The sequence below is a fragment of the Hemicordylus capensis genome, chromosome 7, assembly GCF_027244095.1.
Source record: "Hemicordylus capensis ecotype Gifberg chromosome 7, rHemCap1.1.pri, whole genome shotgun sequence".
In the NCBI taxonomy this organism is placed as follows: domain Eukaryota; kingdom Metazoa; phylum Chordata; class Lepidosauria; order Squamata; family Cordylidae; genus Hemicordylus; species Hemicordylus capensis.
The window spans coordinates 29,504,174-29,529,541 of NC_069663.1; the positions used below are offsets into that span (position 1 = coordinate 29,504,174).

The 25,368-nt window shown below is 66.3% G+C and overlaps 1 protein-coding gene across 5 annotated transcripts in view; it reads left to right on the forward strand.

The window, feature by feature from the left end:
• The first annotated feature begins 10,144 nt into the window (after nucleotides 1–10,144).
• The window catches only part of LTBP4 (latent transforming growth factor beta binding protein 4), a 30,077-nt gene continuing 14,853 nt past the window's right edge, over nucleotides 10,145–25,368 (forward strand). For 3 of the 5 annotated variants that reach the window (XM_053267344.1, XM_053267346.1, XM_053267345.1), the window contains exons 1-7: nucleotides 10,145–10,451; nucleotides 12,627–12,697; nucleotides 13,947–14,121; nucleotides 16,249–16,379; nucleotides 22,845–23,072; nucleotides 23,712–23,953; nucleotides 25,202–25,307. In XM_053267344.1, the coding sequence (XP_053123319.1) occupies nucleotides 10,270–10,451; nucleotides 12,627–12,697; nucleotides 13,947–14,121; nucleotides 16,249–16,379; nucleotides 22,845–23,072; nucleotides 23,712–23,953; nucleotides 25,202–25,307 (1,135 nt within the window). In that variant the 5' untranslated portion in view covers nucleotides 10,145–10,269. Of the gene's footprint in view, nucleotides 10,452–12,626; nucleotides 12,698–13,946; nucleotides 14,122–16,248; nucleotides 16,380–17,347; nucleotides 18,389–22,844; nucleotides 23,073–23,711; nucleotides 23,954–25,201; nucleotides 25,308–25,368 lie in introns of those variants that run through there. The other 2 variants (XM_053267347.1, XM_053267348.1) reach the window with 2 other exon arrangements.

The following is a 25,368-nucleotide window of genomic DNA, read 5'->3' on the forward strand; positions in this document are numbered from 1 at the left end:
GGGGTCTGGCTGGGAGGCGCCTGCAGCTAACCGCGAGCCCGAGTCTGCTTGAGGAATAGGGCACGGAATTGGACGCCGCCATGCAATACACGAGGGACCAAGACTGCAGCCCCGAACCGAGGGACAGTGGGCAACCCGAGCCAGCAGGCCCTTCCTCGAGCGAGCCTCAGCAAAGGGCGGGGGGGGGGCTTGAGTGCCCCCCCCCGCAGCTGCCGCGCTTCTTAGGCTGCCCGACGGACTCCCGCCAAGCTCCCAGCGGGGCTGCTGAGGCGCGCCCGGGTCGGTGCCGGTGCCTCCAGCCCGCCCCGCGCAACGCACAGACACACCTCGGGCGTGGAGGTGCCAGGCGGAGCCCTGAGCTGCTGCGGAGCCCCGGGCCCTGCGCGGCCCCCTTTCGGGGAGGGCGCAGTCCCGCCTCCCCGGAGAGCCCTGTGCGAGGGCCTGGCTGGAGGGGCGCGGGCGGAGGGGCGGCGGGGGCCGCCGAGACTGCCCCACTCGCCGCCCACGCTGCCATATGAAGCGTGAAGCCGGCCCGGGAGCTGGCACTGAGGAGCTGGCGGGGGGCGGGGGGGCTGGTGAGTCGCTCCAGCAGGGAGCCCCCAGCCCCTCCCCAAAGCCTGAAGAGCACGGCGCCCCCCCCCCCGGCCGCACCGCCGCCTGCTTATGTAACTGCCTGTGAGTCAGCCGGAACGGGCTCAGCGCCAGCTCCTCCCCATCACGCCCTGTGCCCCCCCCCGGCCCGGCACCGCTCGCCTTGGCTTATATAATCCTGACAGGATGCGGTGGCTGTCTAGGGACAGGGAGCAAGGCCTAGTGGTTGCAGCAGTAAGGGCCACACTCCTTGCCTGCCTCGGAACCCGGACACCTGGGTTCTTCGCTCCAGGACATCACTGCCCCTTCTGCTGGGGGGGGGGGCAAGCATGAACCACGACTGGCTGGGCTGTCCCTGGGGTGGCGGGTGGCTGGGCGCCCGGCGCCCTGGGGCATTATAAGAGTACGGAGCAGTGCCTCTGAGCACGTGCTGAGTGCCTCCTGCCCTTGCCATCGCCGCTTGCTTGCAGGCGGGCCCTGCTGCGCATCTAGGAGGGCGACCGGGCGGGGGTCAGGCCTTCCGGCCCCAGAGCGGCCCACTCAGCGCCCCCTCCTCGGCAGAAGCGCTGGGCGGGGGGTGCTGCCAGGGCCTGTGGCCAGCTCTGCAGGGGGAAGGTCCCAAGTGGGGGAGCACCCTCTCCTCCTCCTCCTCCTCCTCCTCCTCCTCCCCCCGCCTTCCGGCCCCAAACAAAGCAGCAGCCAGGAAGGAGGCCCCGGGCCGTGGGGTCCCTCCCGCCCTCGCCTCCCAGGTGCTCCGGGGCGAAGTCCGCGGCGCTCGGGTCTGCCTAGGGCTCTGCTGCTGCTGCTCCGCCTCTTCCTCGCCTCGGCTGCCTCCTCTCGGTTTGGCCGGGGCGGGGGGGCGGGGGCGGGGCGCCCATGCCCCTCACCCCTCCCTCCCTCCCGGCCAGAAGCGGGGGCGGGGGGCTCTGAGCGCCACGCAGCTCCCTCGCCCTCGCCTGTTGCGCGCCATGCTCCAAGGGGCCCGCCCGATGCTCTGGGGCGCGCCGCCTGGGGGCTGCCTCTGCCCGTCTCCCTCTCTGGGGCATCAGCTGCCCGCCAGAGCGATGCTACCCCGACTCTCAGAGAGGGCCCCCTCCTCTTCCTCTCTCGGCTGGGAGGCATCTCCAGGGCCCGGGCGGGAGGCAGGATGTAACTCCTGGAGGCAGTTGCCTAGCAACTGTCTCTGACCGATGCAGAGGCGCTCAGCTGGCGAGAAGCGATGGGGGGGGCGCGCGAGGGAGCCCCCGGTTCGCACCAAAGAAGCATCACAAGGCGGAGGAGCCACTGAGGTGCCCGCTGGAGCCACCTGCTCGGGCTGAGGTGAGTAGAGAGAGGGCAGGCGGGGGCTTCTCCCCTCTCCCTCTGCCAGGCATGGATGGGGCAAAGGCTGGCACTGCCAAGGAGGGAGGAGGAGGAGGAGGAGGAGCATTCTAGGTGCTTCCATAATGTGACTGGCATGGGAGGGGCGCCGTGGGGCTGGTGGGGAGGGGGTCACTCTCCGGGGCGTGCATGGACTCTGCAGCCACAGCCAGGGGGCGTCACGGCCTTGCAAAGGCACAACCCCTGGGGTGCCAGCCAGCACAGCCCAGGGAAGCCCCCCCCGCCCCGCTGCCGACCCAGATGCCACGATCCAGCCCTACCCTGCCTCTCTTCCTTCTGCAGGCTAGCCATGCTCAGAGGCACGAGGAGGAGGGAGGGGCACCTGTGACCGAGGCGATGGGCAGCCGTGGGCGAGGGGCCTGCGAGAGCAGCACTGCCAGAAAGGCCACCGCACAGGTATGGGGGGAGGAGGGGGGAGAGGGGGGGAAGGGAGGCGGAGGTCCATGGCAGCCATTGGTGGGGACCACAAGATGCAAGCACACACACGCAGGCACACGCAGTTCAGCATGGTGGGGACCCCATGCCCAGTGCAGCAGTGCACAGAGACAGAGGGGCCTGGTGCTGCATGGGGGGGCCACAGATGCATGCCCCCTGCACACACACGGAGCCCGTTGCTCCTTTGCTTGCTCGGCACTGTGCGATATGTCCGTACGCAGCAGCATGCAGCTTGTGATCCGCCCAGCGGAGGAAAGGGCTCTGGGTGTCAGGCAGGGGTGCAACACAGGAGCAGAAGCAGCAGTGTGCGGGGGGGGGCATCTCCTCACCCACGCACGGCTCCTTGCATGGATACGAGAGCCCTGTGCGCTAAGGGGTAGGGCCTTCTTCTTCAGCCAAGCCAGCCTCAGGGCCTGCCCTCTGGGCACAGGGCTGGCTGGCTGGTTGGTCTGGCAGCATGTGTGGGGCCCCTCCCACAGCCGTGAGTAGACGCACAACAGCCAGCACAGGGGGGGTCCCACGGTCCCCCCTTGCTAATCTGCGCAGGGGACCGTGGGGAGACTGGGGAACTATGGACACATCACATGTGGCCAGACTTGGGTGGCAGCTGGCGTGGGTGGCTGAGCATAGGGGTGTGTGTGTGTGTGTGTGTGTGCGCACCCACACAGACCACACGGACCCTCCAGAGGGAGTAGCTTTTGGCTTTCCTGGATGCCAGTCGGAGGCCAGACAGACACGCTCCATGGTGGGAGGCAGGCTGTCTGTGGAGAGGCCATTGGGGGCTGCCTTGGAGTCAGTGGGGCGGGGGGGAGGACCATGCTTCCCATTCAGCCCAGCATTCGCCTCCCTCCCAGTGGCTGTTGCTGGGGGTCTTGTGAGTGTGTTCGATGGTGGGCCCTTTTGCCACAGAGAACCGTTTCCTCCTGGGAACGGCTTTGAGAGTGTCGTGTATAAATACTCGGAATAATAACGATGGCCCTTCAAGGGGCTGCTGCACAAGCAGACAAAGAAGGTGCCCCACTCCCATGTGTCCTTGCACAAAGGCATCACCACAATGGGCACATGAAACCCGCCCCCCCCAAGCGCATCCCTGCCACTGAACAGGCTTCTGCTACTCCTGCGAGTAGAATAGCATCTTCTGGCCCTCGCGTCTGCCCTTGGGCCTAGCAGGGGTGCACAATGTGACCACCCCCCCGAACACAGAGCGATACGCTTCCACGTCAACACGCTCAGGACCACACCGCATGGCGCTCTCTCTCTGGCACGTGAAGAGACAGTGAGTGGATGGTCACACACGGAGACACTCTCGCCTTCATTCCCGTACACTTACAAGTGCCTCCCTCCATGTGCATGCGTACACACACACACACACGCACATGTGCACCTTTCTCTTAAGAATCATCTGCCACCAGAGGAAGGTGCCTAACCTGTAAGATCACCCACAGAGGCCTTGCTAGAGCTCTATCTTTCGCTATGGCAATGCTGCATTTTCACCTGGTGTGGTTTTATGCTGCATTTTATTGTGCTGGTGCCCTCACACTCTGTCTTCAGAAGTACAACAGGGGGGCACAAGGCAGGACAGGGCCTTTTCTGTGGTAGCACCACTGAGCCCGGTGTGCTCAAGGACGTTCATGCTCTCTGCTCTCCTTTTGGCAGGCAAATGTATGCCTTCCAGTGGACATGTTTAGGCCCTGGTTTGTGAACTTGGCTTTACTGTTGCTTCTGTTATTCTGTCTTACTTGGACTATAAGGTTAGTTTTATTGCAATTTCAATAATTAGGATGGTATTATTTTTGTTTGTTTTAGTGCACTGAGTATATTTTTGTACAGAGAAGCATATTTTTGTACAGAATGTTGTGCCCAGCAATGGTCAACCCCTCCTGTATTCTCCCAAAGACACCCACAGGGCTCTTTGGTCGCCAGGAGTCGACACCGACTCAACCGCACCCTTTGCCTTTACAGAAATACAAGTCGTCTCCTTCTCCTTCTTCATGAGCATTGTACCATCTTGGCACCTGCTACTTTCAGAAAACCCTGAGGGGGTTCTATGCAAGGAGGCCATAGAGGGAGAGGAAGGTGGGGAGACAGAGGAAGAAGCTGTGTTTGTTTGTGTTATTGCCGGGGGGCGGGGGGGGGACAAGGACTCAGAAGAGACCCTTCTGGCGCGCCCTTGTGCTTCCCTGCTCATGCTGGCTCCGTCTACACTCACGGGCTGCCTGTCTCTGGGGTCCCCCTCCCAGGCTGCCCCTCCTCATTGAGGCAACGGCTGAGAGCAAAGCCGGGCTCTGGCCTGCCCCCTAATGGCGGGCCACCTTGTCTCCGCAGCCCCCTGCAGCCACGGCCTGGCACCACTGAGCCAACCGAGGAGGAGGAGGAGGAGGAGGAGGGCCTGCTGTGCCAGCCCCGGGGCCCATGGGACCGGCCTGCCATTCCTGATGCAGTGCGTGGTGAGTCTGCCTCCCCCTTCGGCAGCCCTGAAGCCTGGAAGGAGAAGGTGGCCCTGTGCCTCCCAGGAGGGGCCACGGCCGCTCGCTCTAAAGCAGCCATGTTCAGCCGGCACCTTGGAGGCGAACGGGGGGTGTGTCGTGGCAGAGGTTTCCGTGGCCGAGAAGAGCCCCTGCCTCAGCGGGCAAGAAGTGGTCCACAAAAGCTGCTGCTGCTGCTGCCGCCACACATCTGCTGGGCTGCTCCAGTGGAGACTCTGGCTTCCACTTCGCCAGGCTCCAGCTCCCCCCCCTCCGGGCAGCAGCAGCTGATCCTAATGAGTTGGGGTGGGGTGGGGGGAGGCACCAGAAAAGGCACCTCTGCTTCTGCTTCCCAGAAGCAGTTCAGCTTGCTCCCCTTTTTCTCCCTCCCCCTGCCTACAGCTGTGCTGCTGCAGACTGGTCATTCACCAGGTAGAGCTGTGCAGTTAACAGCTCCAGCCTGCAGGCAGTGCGGCTCTTGGGTGGGGTGGGAGAGAGAAAGAAGCCACCCGAGCGGCCTCCTTTGGTGCCCCCCCCCGGCTCATTAAGCCAGGCTGCTCCTGCCCCGGCAGGCAGCAGTCTCGGGGAGGAGTTGGCGCAGGGTGGGCCAGGACGGGAGGGAACCTGGGACCTTTTTCTGCTCTTCCCAGAGTGGCCCCATCATCCCCTGAGGGGGGGAATCTCTTCCAGTGCTGCTCACACTTCTAGTCTCCCCTTCCTTTGCGACCAGGGCAGACCCTGCTTAGCTCAGGGGGCCAGTCAGGCTTGCTGCTTCCACCAGCTATCTTCTTTCCTCCCAGCACATAACTCCATTTGTTACTGGTGTTATGGTTGTGCCCTACTGGGAGACCCTTGCTGCCACCGCCGCCGCTGCCGCCACCCCCAGTTCAGCTCAGGGTTGGTGACAGAGGCCGGGCAAACCAGGGCAGGAGGTGGGTCTGTTCCTGCTCCAGTGGGGTGTGGGGAGGAGGGGGTCGTGCTGCCCAAGGCGGCCTCAGGAAAAGGCTGGGGGTGAGGAGGGGGTGGAGGGAGCCAAAAAGGAGGCCTCCCAGGTGGGGCAAGGGGGCCCTTCTGGGCCTCAGGGGCAGTGAGGGAGAAGAGGCAGATGGAGGAGGTCTCTGAGGGTGCTGGGGGGGGCCACTGACTGGTGGCAGCAGGAGCGGGAGATGCGAGCAGAGATGTGAGCCCCCCTCATATTTTAGCAGCCCCCCCTTGGCAAGCAACAGGCCCTGGCAGGGGGAGTCTCTGTCCTTCTGTGACCAGCGGGGGGGGTGCTGCAGAGGGCCCTCCGCCCAGCTCTCACGCCTCTTCCTCTCTCCCCCCCCCCCTCCAGCAGGTGGACCTGAAGCTGCGGGTCGAGAAGCTGCACGTGAGGATGGTGCCGGGCGCTGCAGGGGCGGGCGAGGGGCCCAGCGCCCGGCTGCCCCACGAGTCCAAGGAGGACCGGGAGGAGCGCATCCTGGCCATGCTGGGCATTGTGGGCACCATCCTGAACCTGCTGGTCATCATCTTTGTCTACATTTACACCACCCTCTAGCCCCAGTGCCGCTGCCGCTGCCCAAGGACACTTCCCGCCAGTGGAGCATGGGGGCCTCGGCCGGCCAGGAGGGGCCCAGCCTTCGCCACCGCAGGCTCCTGCTGGACTGGCCGGGCTCGACCACCGGCTCCTCCGGGCAGAACTGGGCAGGCCCCACGGCCCCTTGCCGGCCTCTCCCTGCCGCGGTCGATCGGTCGGTCTCAGCACCTCTGGAGATGGGGCGCCACCTCTGCCAAGGAAGAGGCCAGCTGCTGCTGCTCGGGGGCTCCTCTGTACTGGCCCACAGCCTCTGAAGAAGACACGGGGGGGCTGCCTTCCGTGGCCCTCCACGTGCCCATCTCCCGTTAACACTGACAAGCACAACGAGGCCCCACCTGCCCCCTCCCCAAGTAGCTGCCACTGCCACCACAGCTAAAGTGGGTAGGGTAGGGGGCTTCAAGCAGGGGCTGGGGCCCCCCGCTGCTCCCAGACCTTTTCTCCGGGCACTGCTGCCCTCCCCAAATTAGACACCAGCTGCTCCCACCCCCCACCCCCACATACCTGTACCCACCTGGGCAGGTTCCCAAACTGCCGGCACCACTTCAAGGACTGGTGCCCCCCAGGCCCCCCTTTGCAGCTGCCCGCTCCAAGGGGCTTTCTCCTCCTGGGCTTCCATACAGTTCTGCTCGACTCTGAACAGTCCTTGATACACTTGGGGAGCCGAGTGGGGGGCTCTACCTGAAAGGAGCTTCCTTGGGCACCCCAGCCTTAACACCCAGCTCTCCTCCGGGAGTGGGGGGGAGCTGGTCTGTTCAACGGACATAGTGGGGGGGCAGGCGCGGGGGGGGGAGCTCAGCCAGGCTGCTTCGCTCGAAGTGCTTTACCAAGTGGCTGAGCAAAGATTGGCACGGGAACAGCACCCCCTGCAGGGCAAGTAGAGACCTGCGCTGAGGCGGTTGGCCAAGCGGGGGGGGGGCAGGGTCCAGCTCTGGAGGCCCCCCTCCCTGGAGCCGCGATCCCGCCGCTGGGCAAGGGGGAAAGGGCCACCTTGGGGTTCCTTTCCTCGCCCCAGTTCAGCTGCCTTTCTGGCCAGCCCGAGCAGCAGCGGGCTCATGCAGCGCGGCCATCATCCTGCCCTGCTTCAGGCTGGCTTCTCAGGGGCAGACCGAGAAGACCCCCCCCCCAATCCCAGACTCTGCAGGGACCTTGGTCTCACCCTGGGAGGGCACCAGCTCTCGCCTTCCCTCTCGGGGGGGCGGGGTGCGCCCTGGGGCCACAATCCAGGATCCTTTGCTTTCTAAATACAGAGGCAGCCACAGACCCCCCCCCGCCCCCACCTTGTTCTTCCAAACAACGTTTTTCTACAGCCCACCACAGAGACTGGTGGGTGGGGAGGGGGCGCGCTGCCGTTGCCTATGTGCCAAAGGGGACTCTGATTCCGGAGGGGGGTGGGGGGTGCTTTTCTAACAACCATGTTGTATGTGCGGAATTTTATATGCAACTGAGTTTGAAGTCATCACAAGGAGATCTTTCTGGATGCAATGTGCCCGCGTGCCAGTGTCTTGCCAGGAGCGGGGGTGGGTGGGGGGGGAGCAGGGGGCGACTACAGGCCCTGCTGACCGGGCTCTCTACACACCTCTCAGGGCCCAGCCTGGCACACCCCCGTAACACAACCCCTGGCCTGCTTGCAAAAAGCAGAGGCGCCGCTGGTGTCCATGTCTGGGAGGGGAGACCCCACACGGGACGGGGGGAGGAGGAGGAGCAGGAGGCGCCGAGCGGCGGCAAAGGCCCTCCCAGGTCGACTCCGCCCCCCCGCCCCCATGGTGGAGCTCTAAGAAGGCCTGCGGGGGGTGGGGGGTGGGAGGAGGCTTCGCTTCCCACCCAGAGGTGTAGCTGCGGGGGGGCTGCGCTTGCTCCTCTCCGTGGCGGCCCCTCGAAGTGAGGGAGATGATGCAGGGAAGGGGGGGCAGGTGCTGTGGACCCCTCCTCCGCTCAGTGGCAGCCACACCTCTGCGCCTCCCACCCGACCTAGAGTGGCTCCGCTTCACAAGAGGGAGGCCACGCCCCTCCCTGCCCCCGGGCTCCCGGCTCCGCCCCTCCATGTGCCCCTGGCTCCAAGACTCCCACCCGCCTAGGAATGCAGGAAGGGGCCCGAGTCTTTCCCCGGCCTAAAGAGGCTGCTGCTGCTGCTGCTGCCAGCAGGGACTGACTGAGCCGGCTGGGGCCTTGGCATCCAAAGCAAGGACTCTGCTGCTGCTGCCGCGGCGGCGCTATGGCCCAGCACCCCCCCGCCCCCCCTCTGGGCACCCTCCAGCCCCCCCCCCGCTCCCGGGTGGGGCTCGTCCCCCTCTCGTGCTGCTGCCAGACCCCCGGGGGCTCCTCCGGGCTGGCCTATGCACAGTCAAGGCTGACAGAAGGCGGGCATGATCTGCGCCTCCTCCAGGCATGGCGGTCCCAGCTCTCGGGGCTCAGCAGGGTTGGGGGCTGGCAAAGCCTGTGTCCATGAGGGGGGAGGCCAAGCCCGGAACCCCCCGGCCCAGGGGCAGTGGTGGACTCGGGCCCTCTGCAGCAGCCCCCCTGCCTGCGACCAGAGGATCCACGGGCCGGTGGGGAGGAGCGGGGTGGCGGCTGCCGCCCTGGGGGAGGGGGGAGGATGCAGCAGGGGAGGCAGCCCCTCTTGCACTGACCCTCTGAGGGGGGAGGGGGAGGAGCAGCTGCTGCTGCCGCCCTTTGGCGAGGGGGCTGGTGGCTGGTGTTGCCCACCCGTGCGGGGTGGGGGGGGCGTGTGCCCAGAGTGTTCACGTGTAGCTCTGCCGCAGACCCTGCTGGCCCAGCAGCAGCATCCCTTGAGGGTCCGGCAAGCAGGAGCTGAAGGCAGCGGCCCCCTCTCTGCAGGCAGCTGGGGTCCAGAGGCATCCTCCCGGCCCCGAGCCTGGAGGGAGGCCGGTGCAGAGAGCCACCCCGGCCAGGGCCATTGGGAGGCCATCCCCGCCGCCTTTCCTGAGCGGGGCGGGGGGCGCAGCAGCCTGAGTGGGATGCAGAAGCGCTTCCCTTGGCCCACCCGGAATTTCTTGCTAGCCCCCCCCCCACGCCCCCTCCTCTGTCTCGCAATACTCGCATAACAAGAGTCGCTCGAGGAAACGGACCGGCTGGGGAGGCCACACACACACACACGCGCCGCAAGGGGGCGCTCCTCCGCCACAGGATTGATCGTGTGAATCTGGGTGCCACGAGATGTGGTGAGAGCCGCCGTGGGCACAGAAGGTCCCCGGAGGGACTTCGGCACATTCCTGGAGGAGGGGCGGGCTCTCTCGCCGGCTCCCAGGCAATGAGGAGGCCTCTCCGTGGGCAACATCAACCTCTGGGGTGGCCTCTTGCCCTCCCGGACTTTCCAGAGGGATCTTGCAGTTGCCCAGCGGGGGAACGGGCTGCTGGCTGGGCTCGACGGGCGCCCTTCGGCCCGATCCAGCCGGGGTCCTCGCCGCCTCTTCAGGTCTCTCAAGTCCTCCCGCAGCCAGCCGAAGAGGGGGTCGGTGAGGGCTGTGGCTGGGAGGCATCAGGCCGCCGCCGCCGCCTGCGCTCCTGGCCCCCGACCCCCAAAGGACCGGGCCAGGGCCGAGGAAGGCCGCGCAAGTCCTGCTGCCGCCCGAGAGTCCGCAGTGCGCCCGGCGGCGGCGGCGGCGGCGGCAGGAGCAACAGCAGCCCCTGGCCGGAGCGAGCCCCCAGCACCTGCGCTGCGTCCGGAGCCCCTCCCCGTCCGGCGGCTGGCTATTGGCTGCGGGGCCGGAGGGGAAGCCGCGCCGGGCTGGGCGCTCATTGGCGGCGAGCCGAGCCCAGCCGCGCGCCGCTGCTTCTCCTCTCCGCGCGCCGTCGGCGGGCAGGATGCGGCCGGCGGCGCTGGGCGCGCTCTGTCTGCTGGGCGCGCTGCTCCTGCCGCTGGCGCTGGCTGCCCGAGGGCCGCGCCGCCCTGGGGGGCTCCGCTTGGCGGCTCCCTCCGCTTCCGGGGGTCCTCCCCGCGACGGCCCAGCCGAGGCGAGGCGCAGGAAGGCGCCCAAAGCGGCCAGGTAAGCGAGAGGACCGGGGCGGCTGAGGAGGCGGCGGCCCATGATCATCTTGCCCCCCCCCCACCCTCTGCGGGTCTGGTCTGGGCTCCCAGAAGCCGCCCCTCTGCCCGGAGGACTTGCCTCTGCTGCCGCCAGCGCCCCCCGCGCCTCGACGGGCAGCGGTGCCCACAGGGCACCTGGGAGCGGAGAGCCGGGCGGCTGCCCGCCCCCGAGAGGACCCTGCCCGGCCTGCAGACTGAAGGAGTCCAGGGGCGGGCTGGCGGCGGCAGGCAGGCGCGTCTGCTCTTCTCATCATCGGGGCCTGGTGGTTTGGCCGGGGGCTGAGGCCCGTCTGGGCACGCCAGGACTGGGCTGGAGGAGCGCCCAGCCACGGCCGCTTGTGCTGCTGGGTTCGGGTTTGGCCGCTCCCACAACAGCCCTGTGAGGTGGGTCGCCAGGTTGGGGACCTGGCTGTGCAGAGCCCAGCTCGAAAGCAGCCCCTGCCCTAGGTGCCTCCTGCGGCCAGTCCCAGCCCTGCGGCCTCCTCCCTCCCCACCCGCCCCCTGGCACTCTGCAGGTGCTCAGAGGTGCTCCCATTCTGCAGCTAAGCCTCGCTCCCCTTGGGTCCTGCTCCTGCTTTAGCAAGGGGTCAGGTGGGTGAAGTTGCCCTCCTTAGTCGTGGCCCGGATAGGGTGGGGCCCCTGGTGAGCCGGAAGCACCTCTCCCCTTGCAGAAGCAAGCCTGGGGGTGGGGGCTGGCAGGGCGGCCCTCCCCAGCCCTTGGGGTGCTTCACACACACACCCCCGCCAAAGACGGACGGAGAGGGATGGAGAGAGAGGCCCCTTCTCTTGCTGCTGCTGCTGCTGCTTCAGTGGGGGCTGCAAATCCACTTAGTAACTGGAGTCCCAGCCAGGGCAAGAATGTCAGGAATTAGCTGGGGGGGGGGCGGAGAGGGAAGAGGGGTCTGAGCGTGGAGGGCAGCCCAGGCTGGGAGAGCAGGACGCGGGGCTCTGGTGTCAGCCCAGCCCCAGAAAGAAGAGTGCTCCTGAGCATGGGCGGGCAGCCTGCCTTGCCCTGCCTGTGGGGCGGGAAGAGGAGCACCTTCAGGCAGCTGTGCTCTGCCCTTCTCTCTGCAGAAGGCCGCTGCTGGTGGGAGGTCAGCCGTGGGGGCAGCTGGGGCAGGGCATCTCAGGGGGCAGGAGAGCAGAGGCGTCCCGCGCCAGCAGCTCTCCCCTGGGTGGGGGGTCCTCAGGAGAGGGGGCCAGAGGAGGGCAAAAGGTTCTCTCTGGTGAACAGGGGGAGAGGAGGAAGATCCCCCCGCCATGCAGCCACCAGCTGTTGGGGCTTAATGACTCAGCGGAGAGGTTCTGGGGCACGTGCCTGGAGGTCACGTGATCCGAACAGGGACTCCTGCTCTCTGGAACCCCAGAGATGTGGGGCTGGGAGTAGAGGTGCTGCGTGATGGAGAGAAGCCCAGAGTGGCCAAGTGTCAGGCTGTGTGTGCTGGGCAGAGCGGGGGCGGCGGGAGGGGGAGGAGGACGTGCTCTTGGCAAGGTCTTGGCTAAGAGCCCCACCCCTCAAGGGCTGCAGCATCGCCCTTTGGGGCGGGGGAGCCCGGCCAATGCCTCAGCGGGGGGGGGGGCAGAAGAGCTGGGCCAGGGCCAGGGCCGCTGATCACTGACTGGCAGAGCAGCTGCTGGCATCAGAGAGACCATGGCGTGGGGGGAGGAAGGCGGCCCCCCTCCCCTCGAGCAGAGGAAGCCGCCTCAGGACGAGTCTGGACCTTGCCCCTCTCGAGGGCAGCAGTCCTGCGGGGGGGGGGCAACAGTCCCCTTTCAAAGATGGATTGGTCCTGGACCACTGCCGGGCCGGGTGGGGGGGCCTTCCTGCATTTGCTGCCTGGGCAGCCGCCTGCTGGGCCAGACTAGCTCCAGCGCTTGGCCTGGCCTGGCGGCAGCTCCGGGGTGTCCAGCTGAGGGGGCTCTCCCAGCCCTCCCTGGGCAGCGCCTGCAGGCACCTGCTCGCTCCTTCTTGCACCCCAAGGGAGCCCACGGGGCCATCGCTCCCCTAGAAGAAACAGGGGTGTTCCCGCAGGCGAGGGGCCTCCCCCAAACACCTCCCCGTCAGCCGGTTCCCTCCCAAGCAAGCGTGTCTGCCTCGGCTCCCGCGGCCTCCCACGATGCCCTCTCTCTCCAGGCCCCATCTCTGTGGCGAAGGCTGCTGTCCTGGCTGGTCTCTGGCCCCCAAGACAGGCAGATGCACCAAAGGTATGGAGAGGGCGGGGCGGGGCGGGCGGCCGGGCCCTTTCAGGGGGCAGCAGCCTTTGCCTGCACTCTGTCCCTGCACCTGGAGACCCTCCGCCCCTCTCGCCGCCTGGAGCTGGAGCTGCCTCTGCTGCTCCCCGCCCGGGCTGGAGAGGGGCTTCCGGGGGACTGAGGCTGCCTGGCGCTCACCTTCTCTGGTTTGGAAGCCCGCATTTCCCTGATGGGGCGATGGGGTTGACTACGGCCACGAGGGGTTGGCTTCCAAAGGGCAGCTGAGGGGACTCTCAGATCAGTCATGGTCGCTAAACCATGGATCCTCCAGACTCAGAGGCAGTGTATCTCTGAAACGCAGGTGGTGGCCACAAGCAGGAGCCACTGGTCCTCAACCCAGCCAGCAGGGTGCCCCTCTCCTTCCCGGAGCTGCCCCAGTTGCTCCTCTTTCCCGGCCTGGCGTTAAGGAGAGCTGGGTTTCCAGCAGGCCGGCCATTCATCAGGTAGAGCTGCGTGAGGTAGCTACCGCCTGCTCGCCAATGCCCGAGTGAGGGGGGAGAGAGAGCTCCGGGCAGCAGAGGCGCCTGCAGAGCCTCCTCTGACGCCCCCTGCGGGCTTGTTAGGAGCAGCCGCTACAGATCCTGGGAGCCTGTGGAGGCCACCCGGCTGCAGCAGTGGGCCCGGAGGGGAGGGGAGGGGAGGGGGGGCTGCGGCAGCCTCCATGCCCTGCCTGGGAGCCTCTGGAGGGAGCTGGTTGGCTGCTGGGGCCTGGGGTGGTGGGGCGGATATATGCTGCTGGCTCCCCCCTTTGTCCAATCCGGCCTTAAGGAATGGGCTGTGCTTTCTTGGTGGTGAGAAAGCTGAGCTCTGCATGGGCTCGCCTGCTTCCGACCCACGGCTGGATTCCCCCGAAGCACCCACCCTCAGCCCCTCTGCTGCCTGGGACGAAAGCTTCACTTTTCTTCCCAGCCATGCAGATTCACAGTTGGCCAGCAGGTGGCAGCATTGGCACGTCACTGTTGGGGATTCCCTTCTCACTTGGGAAGCATCTTTACGACAACGCCCCCCCCCAAAAAAAAGTACCTTGGTTGCCCTCCCCCACAGAAAAGGATGGATGGGCTGCAGCCTTTTCCTGCCTGCTTCCCTATGAAGCCGCCACCAGCGGGGGGGTGGGGATTAGGCTTGCTCCCCCCTCCCCCGGGACCTGGAGACTGTGGGAGGGAGGGCTCTTAATGTGCTCCACCTGTCTCCTCTTCTGCAGCTGTCTGCACCCCTCGATGCCAAAATGGGGGTCAGTGCAAAGCTCCGCAGAGCTGCAGCTGCCACTCGGGATTCGTGGGCCCCCGCTGTGAGCACTCTGCTCCCACAGCCACGTTGGCCCCCCAGCCCCCCAGCGCTCCCCGGAAGTCTGTGGCAATTCGCTGGCAGCCTCTGACGTGAGTGGGGGGGTGAGGGGTGGGCTGGACCCGTCTCCCCCGCCCCACAACACACACACTCACTGCAAGCACCCTGGGGGTCCCTAATGAGAGGGTTAGGGTGCTGAAGCGGGCATGGCTAAAGAGACCCCCGTGGCCGTCTCCGGCAGCCTGCCAGCCCTTCCTTTTAGGAGGGGGAGACTTGCTCCATGGCCGCAAACTGCACCCAGCCCCAGTGCACCTCTGGCGGGCTGGGAAAGGAGGAGGTTGTGGAAGCGCTAGGCACCCAAGAAAGCTCTGAGGCCATCAGAAGCCAGAGGGCTGGCGGGGTGTGTGTGTGTGTGAGACGGGGTGACTGCAGAGAAGCTGGAGCTGCACTTTGCATCACCGCAGGGTCGTGTGGGGACTCCATTCTCCGTTAAGAACAGCAGCTTATGCTTAACGGGTAATTGACACAGTTTGCTGTAATGTAGGCCTTTTACCCTGCCTCTCAAAAACACACAGACATGTCTGTGGAGTCCACAAGTCACCAAGGTTGGATGGAATTCCCTCCAGAGTTAACTCAAAAGTAAAGGGAACTCAAAAGTAAAACTGAGGCTCTTTTTCGTAGACAATATGTAACATGGGTCACATCTGCCTTTTTACCAAAGGACAGGAAGGTAATCATAGGAACATAGGAAGTGGCCATAGACTGAGTCAGACCATCGGTCCATCTAGCTCAGGACTGTCTACCCAGACTGGCAGCAGCTTCTCCAAGGCAGGAATCTCTCTCAGCCCTCTCTTGGAGATGCTGCCAGGGAGGGAACCTTCTGCATGCAAGCAGGCAGGTGTTGCTCTTCCCAGAGCAGCCCCATCCCTTAAAGGGAATATCTTGCAGAGCTCACATGTGGTCTCCCGTTCAAATGCAAACCAGAGCAGACCCTTCTTAGCAAAGGGGACAATTCCTGCCTGCTGCCACAAGACCAGTCATCTTAAGTGGCGCAGCGGGAAATGCTTGACTAACGAGCAGAAGGTTGCTGGTTCGAATCCCCGCTGGTACTAGATTAGGCAGCAGCGATATAGGAAGATGCTGAAAGGCATCATCATCTCACACTGCACGGGAGGAGATGGCCATGGTCAACCCCTCCTGTATTCCACCAAAGACAACCACAGGGCTCTGTGGGCGCCAGGAGTGGAAATCGACTCGATGGCACAACTTCCTTTACTTACCACAAGACCAGCTCTCCTCCCATGCTACATCAATGTAGCAACATTTAAAAAGAAAGAAAGAAAGAAAGAAATCTGGGATGAAAGAGGATCTAGGCAATTACAGGCCGATGCCTCACCCTTGTCCTAAGTGAATTACTGGGCAGCACGGAGGCTGGCATTTGCACCCCGTAGGAAACCAAGCCTTGCTGAGCAAGGAGCAGCCTGGCTTCTGCAGGGGGATGTCCAGCTTCGGGGAGTCCTTTGAGAATACCATCCCGTTGCTGGACTGGCTGATCCAGAAGACGCTGTGCATCCAACTCCCCCAGAAAGTGTGCCAACGTCCCTCACCAAGGGCTCCTGAGTATGCGTGGCCCTCATGGGATGAGAGGAGGATGGGTCCCCTTATGGATCCGGGACTGGTTAAGCAAGAGGGAGGGATGGGCCGTCAAGCCAGCCCGTGTGGGAGGGGCTAGTTCTTCAGGTGCCTGGTGGGTCCCCAGCCACGTAAGGCTTCCTTGATGATGGCCAGCACTTTCAATTCTGCCCAGAAATGGACCAGCCACCAGTGGGGTGGCTTTGAAATTAGCACTATCCTTTTAACTGGTCCCAGTTAGCAACCTCGTCAACCTCGTTGTTTCCGGGATTCCCTGGAGAGTCTTCAAAGGCAGCCCCACACACTGTGCATTGCAGTAGTCTAATCTGGAAGTTACCAGAGACTCTTCACTCAGGGGATGGGGCAATCCAGATGCAGCCGATTCTGCTGGCCTTCTGTGGCTCCCCTCCCTCCCTCAGCAGTGGGGCAGCTCTGTCTGAGGGCTGTTGGTGTGTCTGTCAGTGGGTGAGAAGGGATGGGACGGACCCCTTGACGTGTTAAAGGAGGATCTGGAGATGGGGCAAGCTGGGGACTGAGGGAGGGGGTCTGCCCCGGGTGTCCATTGATCTTGCTCTGTCTTCTCTCAGGCTGGCTGAGCTCCAGGTGGTTCTCCAGCGGCGAAAGGCCTTGGGCCCCTCGGAGAAGATGGCTGCGATCCTGGCAGAGCACCTGGCCTCCCGAGCGGGCAGCCCCCCAGCAATGCGAAGGGCCCCCCCAGGTACAGGGTGTTTGGGCAAATGCCCGTGGCTGGAGGGGAGGGGGGTGCAGGAGCTCCTCTGCTTGGGAGAGGCTGTGTGGCTGCTGCTGCCTGCCTGCCTGCCCACGTGGGCCTGACCTGTTCCCGCCTCCTGAGGATGCAGTTGTGTCCTCTTGGACAAGTGGGGCAGGACCTCGGCCCAGAAGGCAGGGCTGCCCTCCAGGCCAAGAGCAGCCAGGGGGCAGGCCCTCTTGCCTTTTTCCTGCCAGCGGAGAGGGGTCCTCTGTGGGTCCGAAGCAGGAAGCAGGGAAGCGCTCGGCTGGGACCAGCTCCCCCTCCCGCCTGAGAGCAGCTCCCTCCCTCCCTCCCTCCTGTGTCCAGCTCTCAGCCCCCCTCCCGCCGCCCCCCCCCGCCTCCATTGTTCTTGGTTGTTCCCGATGATGTCAGGCTGGGCTGTGATGGGAGGGCCAGGCAGGGTTCAGCTGGGGAGGGAGGGGGGAGGGAGGGAGGGGGCGGGCGGGCAGCCTTGCCTCCCCCCACACCCTCTTGCTTCCTCCCTGGGGACCCTCTCAGGAAACCCCACCTCCTGTTCCTGCCTTGCAGCAAGCCAGAGGAGCGGGTGATGCATTCCACACAACACACACACCCTGGGCCCTTCTGTTGCCATGGAAAGGGGATCCACGACTCCTCGAATTTAGGGTCGTTCTGCATGACCTCGGGAGGAGGCAGGAGTTGAGAGTGGGGGGGGTTAGCGGGGTGCCCCCTTCCCTCTTCCTCCCCCCACCCCCTGCATGGGGCACAGATGTTTGTCCTCCTTCCTGCCATCTGAGCTGGAGGGAGAGTTTGGGGGAGGGGGAGGGGGCTCTCCAGCTGGGAGCAGCTGGTGCAAGTGGGAGGGGGGCAGGCGGGGCCATCTGGCCCCCATCCAGGGCAGGGCGGCTTGGAGCAGGTCCAGCAGCTGGGGGCGGGGGGCGGGGGGGCGCTGTGCACCGGGCCCTTGGCAGAAACACGCTCGGGTCCGAAGGCTTGTGCGTCAAGGCCGAGGGCTCTGGTGAAGGGGCCGCCTCTGGGTCCCAAGCCCAGTCCCTCCCGCGGGGAAAGAGGGCCCGCCCCACATGTGGGGCTTTCCAGTTCAGAGTTCTGAAAGGGGCTGAAATGTGGAAGAGGAGAGACCCTCCTCTTTGGGGTGGGCGGGAAGGCGCTCTGCCGCTGGACCTCTGGGAGGGAAGCACCAGCAGGCAAGCATGGAACTGGGCCAGGCCAGGCCCGGCCGGCAGCAGCCCAAACCAGGGTGGCGGCGGCGGGTGGGGGCAGCACCCGTGAGCAGCCCGCAGGGAGGTTTGGCAACTGGCAGCCGGGGGAGGGCTTGTGTGGCGGGGCGTGTGCATTACAACATGACAGCGGAGTCTGACGTCGCCAGCGAGCGTTCGGGGGGGGGGGGCCTGGGGAGAGGCGGCTTCCCTGCCGGCCCCAGCCACTCTGGAGGCTGCCCTTCTCCTCCGCTGCCTGGCTGGGCTGCTGCTCCTGCCTCGGGGTGCAAAGGGAGGCTGCCGGGCTGGGCTGGCCAAGCAGCCAAAGGGTTAACAGCGTCCCTCGTCAACATTGTGCTTGGCTGGGCGCCCGCCCCCCACCGCCCCCGGGCTGCTTCCAATTAGCTGGGGGGTCGGGGGCCTGGGCTGCGGTGGGCGCCGCGTCCCCCGCCTGCCGGCTCCGCCTGCCTGCCTGCCTGCCTGCCTGCGTCCCGGGGCGGCTGCTGCTGCTGCTGCGGTGCCCTCCTCTGCTCGGGGCCATGCTCCCCGGCGGCCGCCTGCCCCCCCTCCTGCCAGCGGGGGCGCTGCTGCTGCTGCTGCTGGGCTGGGGCCACCTGCCGGGGGGGGCCCAGAGGGTCAAGGTGCTCTTCACCCCCATGGTCTGCCGGGTGCATTGCAGCGGGGGGCGCTGCACCAACCACTGTGAACGGGGCAACGCCACCACCCTCTACAGTGGGGAGAGCGCCCGGCCAGCCGAGGGGGCCCCCGGATTCCGTGTCTGTGAGTACTCAGGGGGGGGGCTCTGCATGCACGGCCTGGCTGGGGAGGGGGAGGGGACCAGGCGCACACCGGGGGGTGGGGGTGGGGGGGTCTCTTCAGTGGTGGGCCCAGCTTCCCAACTTGCCACTGCCACACCCTCTCAGCTGCAGGGCCTTTGCATGTGCTCTCCCCACACGCGAGGCCTTGGGGTGGGCCTGTGTCCCCTGCAACTCAGGTGCATCTCAGGGGAGGGGCTGGGGGGGGCTTCGTGCCCCTGCCTGCCTGCCTGCCTGCCTGCTCCAGTGGGTGTCTGCACCTTCCTCTGCAGGCTCGGGGCCCCCCCGCCCCCCCCCGAAACGTGACTTGGGTTTCCCAGGACCAGGGGAGGGCAGTGCTCCCCCCAGCCACCCCCGCTTGCTCCACGGGGCCGGATGACGGGCTGGATGGCTGCTTCCCTCCCTCCCTCCCTCCCTCCCTCCCTCCCTCCCTCCCTCCAGCGGCTGCCTCGCAGGGGGCACCCGAGGAAGGCCCTTCTCTGGGGTGAGCGACCCCAATTGCCCTGACTTGGCAGCTTCAGGGAAGGGGCCTCTGAGGGCCAGTCAGGTGGGGAGCACAGCCAGGGCAGTGAGCTGGGGGGGGAGAAATAGGAAGGGGAGTGGCGGGGGGGCTCTAGGGGGACGGTGCTGGAGTTGCTGCCCAAAACATATGCCGTGGACAAGCGCACAGGGTGTGTGTGCTGGGAGTGGGGCACCTAGACTCTTTGCCCCCCTGGAGCCATGGGGTGGGCGGCCCATCCAAAGAGGCTTGACAGGGGGTGCTCCCTCCCCCCCCATCCCATTGCCCTGGCTTCATTCTGGAGCCTCCTTCAGAGGCTGGAGCTGGAACTAGAAGGGTAAACAGGAGCCTGCCCCCCCCCCCAGCCAGATGGGACCAGCTGCCCTGGGCGGGGAGCCAGGGGGCCGGGACTCCATCCCCGGATCCAGCAGAGTTGCAAAGCTGTTGCAGGCGGAGGGGGCCAGGGTTGACCTCCCAGAGCCCCTTCCGGCCCCACAACCATCCTGTGCCTCAGTTTCCCTCCGTGGCCTCAGAGCTTGAAGCGCAACATGGGTGCTTGGGGGGAGGGCTGTGCCTCTGCCCTCCCCCCCTCGTGGCTGTGGGGCGTGTCCTGCTCGATGCTCCCCAGAGAGGGGAGGGACGCTTCTTGCAGACACTCTGCTGCAGAGGCTCTGGCGGGGGGGGGGGGGCGCTGGCCTCTGGGCTTGGCCCAAGTGGTTTGGCTGGCTGAGGTGGGAAGCCTCATGGGCACCCACCCCCCACCCCACCTTCATTTGTGTAGCCTGCTGTTGCTCTGGCACACACACACCCCACACACACACCAGGCCTGTCAGCAGGCAGGAGAATGTCCACCTGGGCAGTGCATGTTGGGCACTGAAGGGGAGAGAGCAAAGAGTGCCTCCAAGCATGTGCAGAAGGCACATTCCTTCCCCAGCAAGAGGCCACATGGCTCCCGGGCAGGCCTGGGCTCCGGCTTTCTTGCAGTTAAACGCTGAGTGCTGGATGCAGCTCCAGAAACTCTGGCAAAAAGGCAGGCCCTGAACCCCACGTGAGATGAACTCTGAGGGGGGTCCCCTTTTGCCCCCCCGGCTCCCCACTCTGCTGCCCTTAACGGGGGGGGGGTGTGTGCTGCCACCCCTGCTCTGCAGCCCATCAAGTGGGCTCCCCTTCCCCCTACAATCTCAGCGCTGCAGGTGAGGCCATCAGTCGTGCAGAATCCTCCCCCCACCCCCACCAGAAAAAACCCCACAGACCCCCCACACAAGCAGTTGAACAGACAAGGCTGGTCCCCAGTGAAAGTACCAGGAACTACCAAGAGGCGCAGGAATCCCTTGGGGGACTGGAACTCACACCCCCCCCCGGTCGGGGGCGCCTTCTTTAGGGGCTCCGTTTCGACCGCATGGGGCAATTCACACTCTTATGTCCCGTTCCAGGTGGGGGGCGGCTCGGGAGGAGGGCAGGGGATCTCTCTGACCCCCACTTGGTGGTGTCTCCACAGGTGGAGGCCTGCCAAGAAGTCAGTGGGAGGGCGCCGGGGGACCTCCTTCGGCATCAGTCCCCCATGGCCAAGGCCAACCAGAGTGCAGACCTCTTGCTGGGGAAGGAGTGCCCTCTGCACATGCTCTGTGGCACTCTGAGCTCTTTCCCCTTCAGTGCCCAACCTGCCTTGCCCTGCCTCCTGGGGCCCCTCCCAAGCCCTGCCCTGCCTTGGGATGGCTGGAGCGTTCCCAGGAGGTGGTTTTGCTTTGAGTAGCCACAGAAGGGCTTGAGGTCGGCGCGAGCGGAGAGCACTCCGGACCCGACTCGGGGCCTCCCTTGGGCACTGGAGCTTTGCTTCGGTTTCCTGGGCCAATGCGCCATCCCCCCCCCCCCGCCCTTGCTCTGCTTCTTCACCCGGTCTGGGAAGGCTCTTGGAGGCGACTCGAGGGTCCGCGCGGCATCTGGGGCCTGGGGCTCTTGGGTGCCCTGAGCGTGGCAGCACCCGCAGCCTGAGCCAACACCCTGGGGGTTGCCCTTTGCCCAGAGGGGGAGCCGCTGCCCGGCTGTGGCCCTGGGAGGGTGGAGGAGGGGCAGCAGCCACAGCTGGCTGGCGAAGGCCCAGCTGGAGCGGCCATCGGAAAGAGCTGCTGCTGCTTTCGGAGGAGGGGGGGGCAGCCAGCAGACATCCTTGGGCGAGGCTGGGGCACTTCGGTCCCAGCACATGGGCAGCTTGGCCAGGTGGGCTGGGAGGGGGGGGCATGTCCCTCAATGGCAGCTGCCCCCCCCCCTGCACTCAGCACTCCTGAGCTACCAGCCCTCCTAGATGGAAGCAGAAAGCTGCCTCCTGCTGAGCCAAGCCCTCAGGCCAGCCTTGGCAGGCACTGACTGGCAGCAGCTCTTTCAGGCACAGCAAAGCCTTCCTTGGCAGGGCCTGATCCGGGGCTCTCCTGCTGGCCTCTCAGCCACTGGAGGGGCTGGAGAGGGGAGCCCAGGGGGCTCCTCGGGGGTCTGGGCTGTGGCTTGGCAGGCAGGCAGGAGGGAGGAAGACCACTTCTCCCCCACCACCACCAGTGGGGAGGGGTCTGCCCTCCAGGGGCTGCACAGAAGGGCAGCAGCGCTGGCTCCTTGGCGCTCTGGGGCGCAGGGGGGGCACTTGGTGTTCCCCCCCAGTTGCTCAAGCGAGGAGCCCCAGAGCAGCCTGGGGAGCAGCTGGCCTGGCCCTTGTGGTGGGCAGAGGCCGCTGGGCAGGCGGGGGAGATGAGGAGCCAGCTGGGGCGCCTGGCTCGGAGGGCGCCGTTGCCCCAGCGTGGGGGAGGGGCCTTGGGGAGCCCCCCCCCCCGGGCCTCTGCTCAGGCTCCCTCCCTGCAGGCGGCACCCCACCCTGGCCAAGGAAGATCTCCTGGTGCCCACAAGGAGGGGCCCCTCGGAATGAGCTTCAGCTGGCCCAGAGGGCGGGGCGGGAGCCGTGGGCCTCCTGCGCTCTGGCCAAGCGCTGCCCCCCCCCCGGAGCCTGGCGGGAGGGGACTCCCCTGCCTTGGCCCAGCTGTGGGGCTCCTGCCCCCGCCGGGCGCCGTGGGCCTGCCGAGCTCCCCTCTGTCTGCCTCCCGCCGCCTGACCCCGACTTGCTCCCCTGGGCCCGGCTGGCTCTCCCCCTTCCTCGCTCTGCCAGACAGACGCGGGCGCAGCCAAGATCAACCCCGGCTGCCTGGGAATGTGTGGCAAGCGGGCGCCCCTCCTCCCAGGCAGCTGGCTGCCCCCCAGCCTCCAGGGAGCCCTGGCCCCAGGGCTGAGCGCGAGGGGCGGAGCTGGGACAGGCTGTGCTCCGTCGGGTCTCTGCCCCAGGGAGTGTGCCCAAGGGGCAGGGCACTGGGGCGGGGCCAGGCTGGCTGTGCCCCTTAGCCCGGCTGATGCTGCCCTTCGGCGGTGCAACGCCCCCCCCCCCCCGTCAGGTAACCCTGAAACAGGATGCAGCTGTGTCCTCATTAAGGCGGCAGCGGCAAGGAGAGCCGTGAAACCAGCAGAGCCCATGGAAGAGGCCGCTTGAAAGCAGCTCAGGTGACGGGTGGGGCAGAGAGGAAGGCCTGGCACTGGAAGGACCGGGCCAGGAGGAGAGCCCCTCTAGGAGGTGCAGTCTACCTTGGGGCCACAACTGGAAAGACCCTCTCTCTGCTGCCCCAGGTGGAGGGGGCACCTGGGGGAGAAGGCGGCCCCCAGGGCCTCCAAGGGGTGGGGGTCCCCAGCACCATCCGAGTTGTGCTTGGCATCTGGAGTCTCCTTGGGAGTTGTGAGTGGCTGAGGGCAGCGGGCACGCTCAGGAGCCTGCGCGACGGGCCTGAGTCCTGCTGCAAGGAGCCTCAGCGCCCTCCAGCGCCAGGCACAGAGCGGAGGGTGCGGCTGGGCTGTGTCCCGTGTCCCCTCCCTGACCTGCATTCTCCCCCCACAGTCCTGTGCCCCCTCATCTGTCAAAATGGAGGGGTCTGTCTCAAGAAGGACAAGTGTCTCTGCCCCCCCAGCTGGACCGGCAAGTTCTGCCACATCCCGGCCCCTCCTCGCTTTCATGGCCAGACCCCCACCCGCCGAGGGGCCGACTTTCAGCCGGAGGGAGGAGTGCAGCCCGTCACCAAGTCTGTGTACACGCTGCCCATTGCAAACCACCACCAGGAGCGAGATGGTAAGAGGGGGCCACGGGAGGAGGAGCCCCACGGGCTCATGGGAGGGGGGAGGACCCCCTCAGTGCCTGCAGCGTGATGCTGCAGCACCGGCGGCCAAGGCCATGCTAGCTGGTGTGGGCAGAAGCACTTTGTCTGCAGTGTGTGTGCCCCACTGGCTCGGGGCCAGCCTGGAGTGCAGCCAGCGGGGTGATGACGCCAGAGCAGGAGCCCGTCCGTGGCCGTCGCCAGTGAAGTCGTTGCTCAGCCAGGAGTGCGGAAGCAGCCGCTGGGGCTCCCCACAGCAGCAGCCCCCATAGTCCAGAGAAGCCCATCCCTGCTCCACTAAACCCCTGGTGGGAGCTCAAAGGGACCCTGGAGTTTGGGGCTGGCGGGGGGGAGGTGAGGGGCCCCAGCTGCATGCCCCACATGGGGGGCTCTCCCAGGGACTTCTGGGGGGCCACGATGGGAACAGAATTCAGAACCGGCTTGAAGCAGCCCGGCAGCTCTCTGGAGCGGAGCAGCATTCGGCCCAGGAGCAGCTCTGTCCCGAGAGGGCACCAGGTGGGCGCTTGGGGGGCTGGAGTCAGGGGCCCTCCTGCTGCTGAAGAAGCCTGGGGGGGCAAGTGCTGCCCGGCTCTCATGGCCGGTCCCCCTCCCAGGTGTGGCATCGATGGTGAACGTCCACGTGGCACATCCGCCAGAGGCCTCTGTCACCATCCACCAGGTGGAGCGGGTGGCCGAGGAGCTGCCCACGGACACCAACGCCCTGCCGCTTGCCCGCCCACTCACCCGCCCGGCCCCCTACAGCGTCCTGGCCCAGAGTGGCCCGCGTGAGCCCGGCGGTGGCTACGGCGAGAACTCCGGCTTCGGCTACTGCTTCCGGCAGCTGCGCGGGGAAGAGGTACCCACGTGGCGGGGGGGGCAGCTTTCAGCCCGGCAAGCCCCCTGGGCTGGGGCTGGGCACTCCCCGCTCTAGACGCGCCCTGGAGATTCTCCCCCCTCTCTACGGCCGCCAGAAGGAAAGCCTGGTTGGGGGCCGTGGCGCTCTGACCCCTGGACTTTGGGGCCAGAGTCCAGGGCCTCCACCCCCCACCCCCCGAGGGCCCCCCAATCCTCTTCAGGCTGCCGCGAGCGGAGTGGTCACGGCTGGCCTGCTCTGTGCTGGGTGGCCAAGTGTGCTTTGGAGACAGCGGGGTGGGGGCGGAATATTGGGGGGGGGGTGCTCTGTCTCTGCGACGGCATCTGTGCCTAAATATACCCCACGTGTTAAAAATATACTGTATTTCTCATGGGGTGGGTGTGAGTAGGGGGGTGAGGCTTAACTTGCAGCGGGGGGTGGGGGGGCCTCAAAGGCCTTTCGCGCCAGGCTCCGAAATGACCGAGGTGCACCTCGGGGCAGGGCTGAAGGACGAGGCTGGCGGGCAGGCTGGCGTGGGCTCGGGGAAGTGGCAGGCTGGTGGCCACCGCTCTTTGCTCGGAGCTGGGGAGGCGGCCCTGGGGAAGCCCAAGCGCAGAGGCCGAGGCGGCAGCTCCACGGCCCGCAGGGCTGTCGTGCCCCAGAGGAGGAGGGCCTGGCTCTCCGCTGACACTCCTCCTGAGGACTCGAAGCAAGGGGCGGAGGGGGCCAGGAAGCCGGGGCAGGCAAGGCCCTGAGGAGGCACTTCTGGACCGGGTTGCTAAGCAGCCGAGAGGGGGGTGTCCAGGGAGCCCAGCAGCAGCCACCAGGCAGGCCACGGGAGGGAGGTCGCCATGCCAGCAGGGCTGGTGATGGTGCTCAGAGGCCTTGGAGGCTGTTCACCGGGCATCATTCCCCTGGCAGGAGCGCAGGGGGCCCTTCTCAGGAGGAGGCCGCCCTCCCCAAGGCAGGGCAATCCGCCCCGCCTGCACAGGGGTCCCAGGGGTTTGCACCCTCTGCCCTGTTAGATGTAAGCGGTGGGTGGCTGCGACTCATGCCCCCTTCCTTGTGGGGAAAGAGGGCCCGTCACCCAGGTCTGGGCCCTCTTGGAAGGACTGCAGGGGCCCCAGGGAAATCGCAGGCTTCTGGGCCCAGGGGGCCCAAGGCATGTGGGGGCTCCCCGGGGTGCCTCGCTGGGGTGTGGGGCAGGGCTGGGCCTCCTCCTCGGACTGAGCCCCTTCCACTCCCTTCCAGTGCAGCGCCCCCCTGCCCGGCTTGCGCACCCGTGAAGTCTGCTGCCGTGGGGCTGGCCTCGCCTGGGGGGTCCACGACTGCCTGCCCTGCAGCAACGGAGACACTGGTAGGGGAACCCCTTCCCCCGGGGGGGGGCTGCCGGGGGGCTCCCTGGTCTCTTCAGGGTC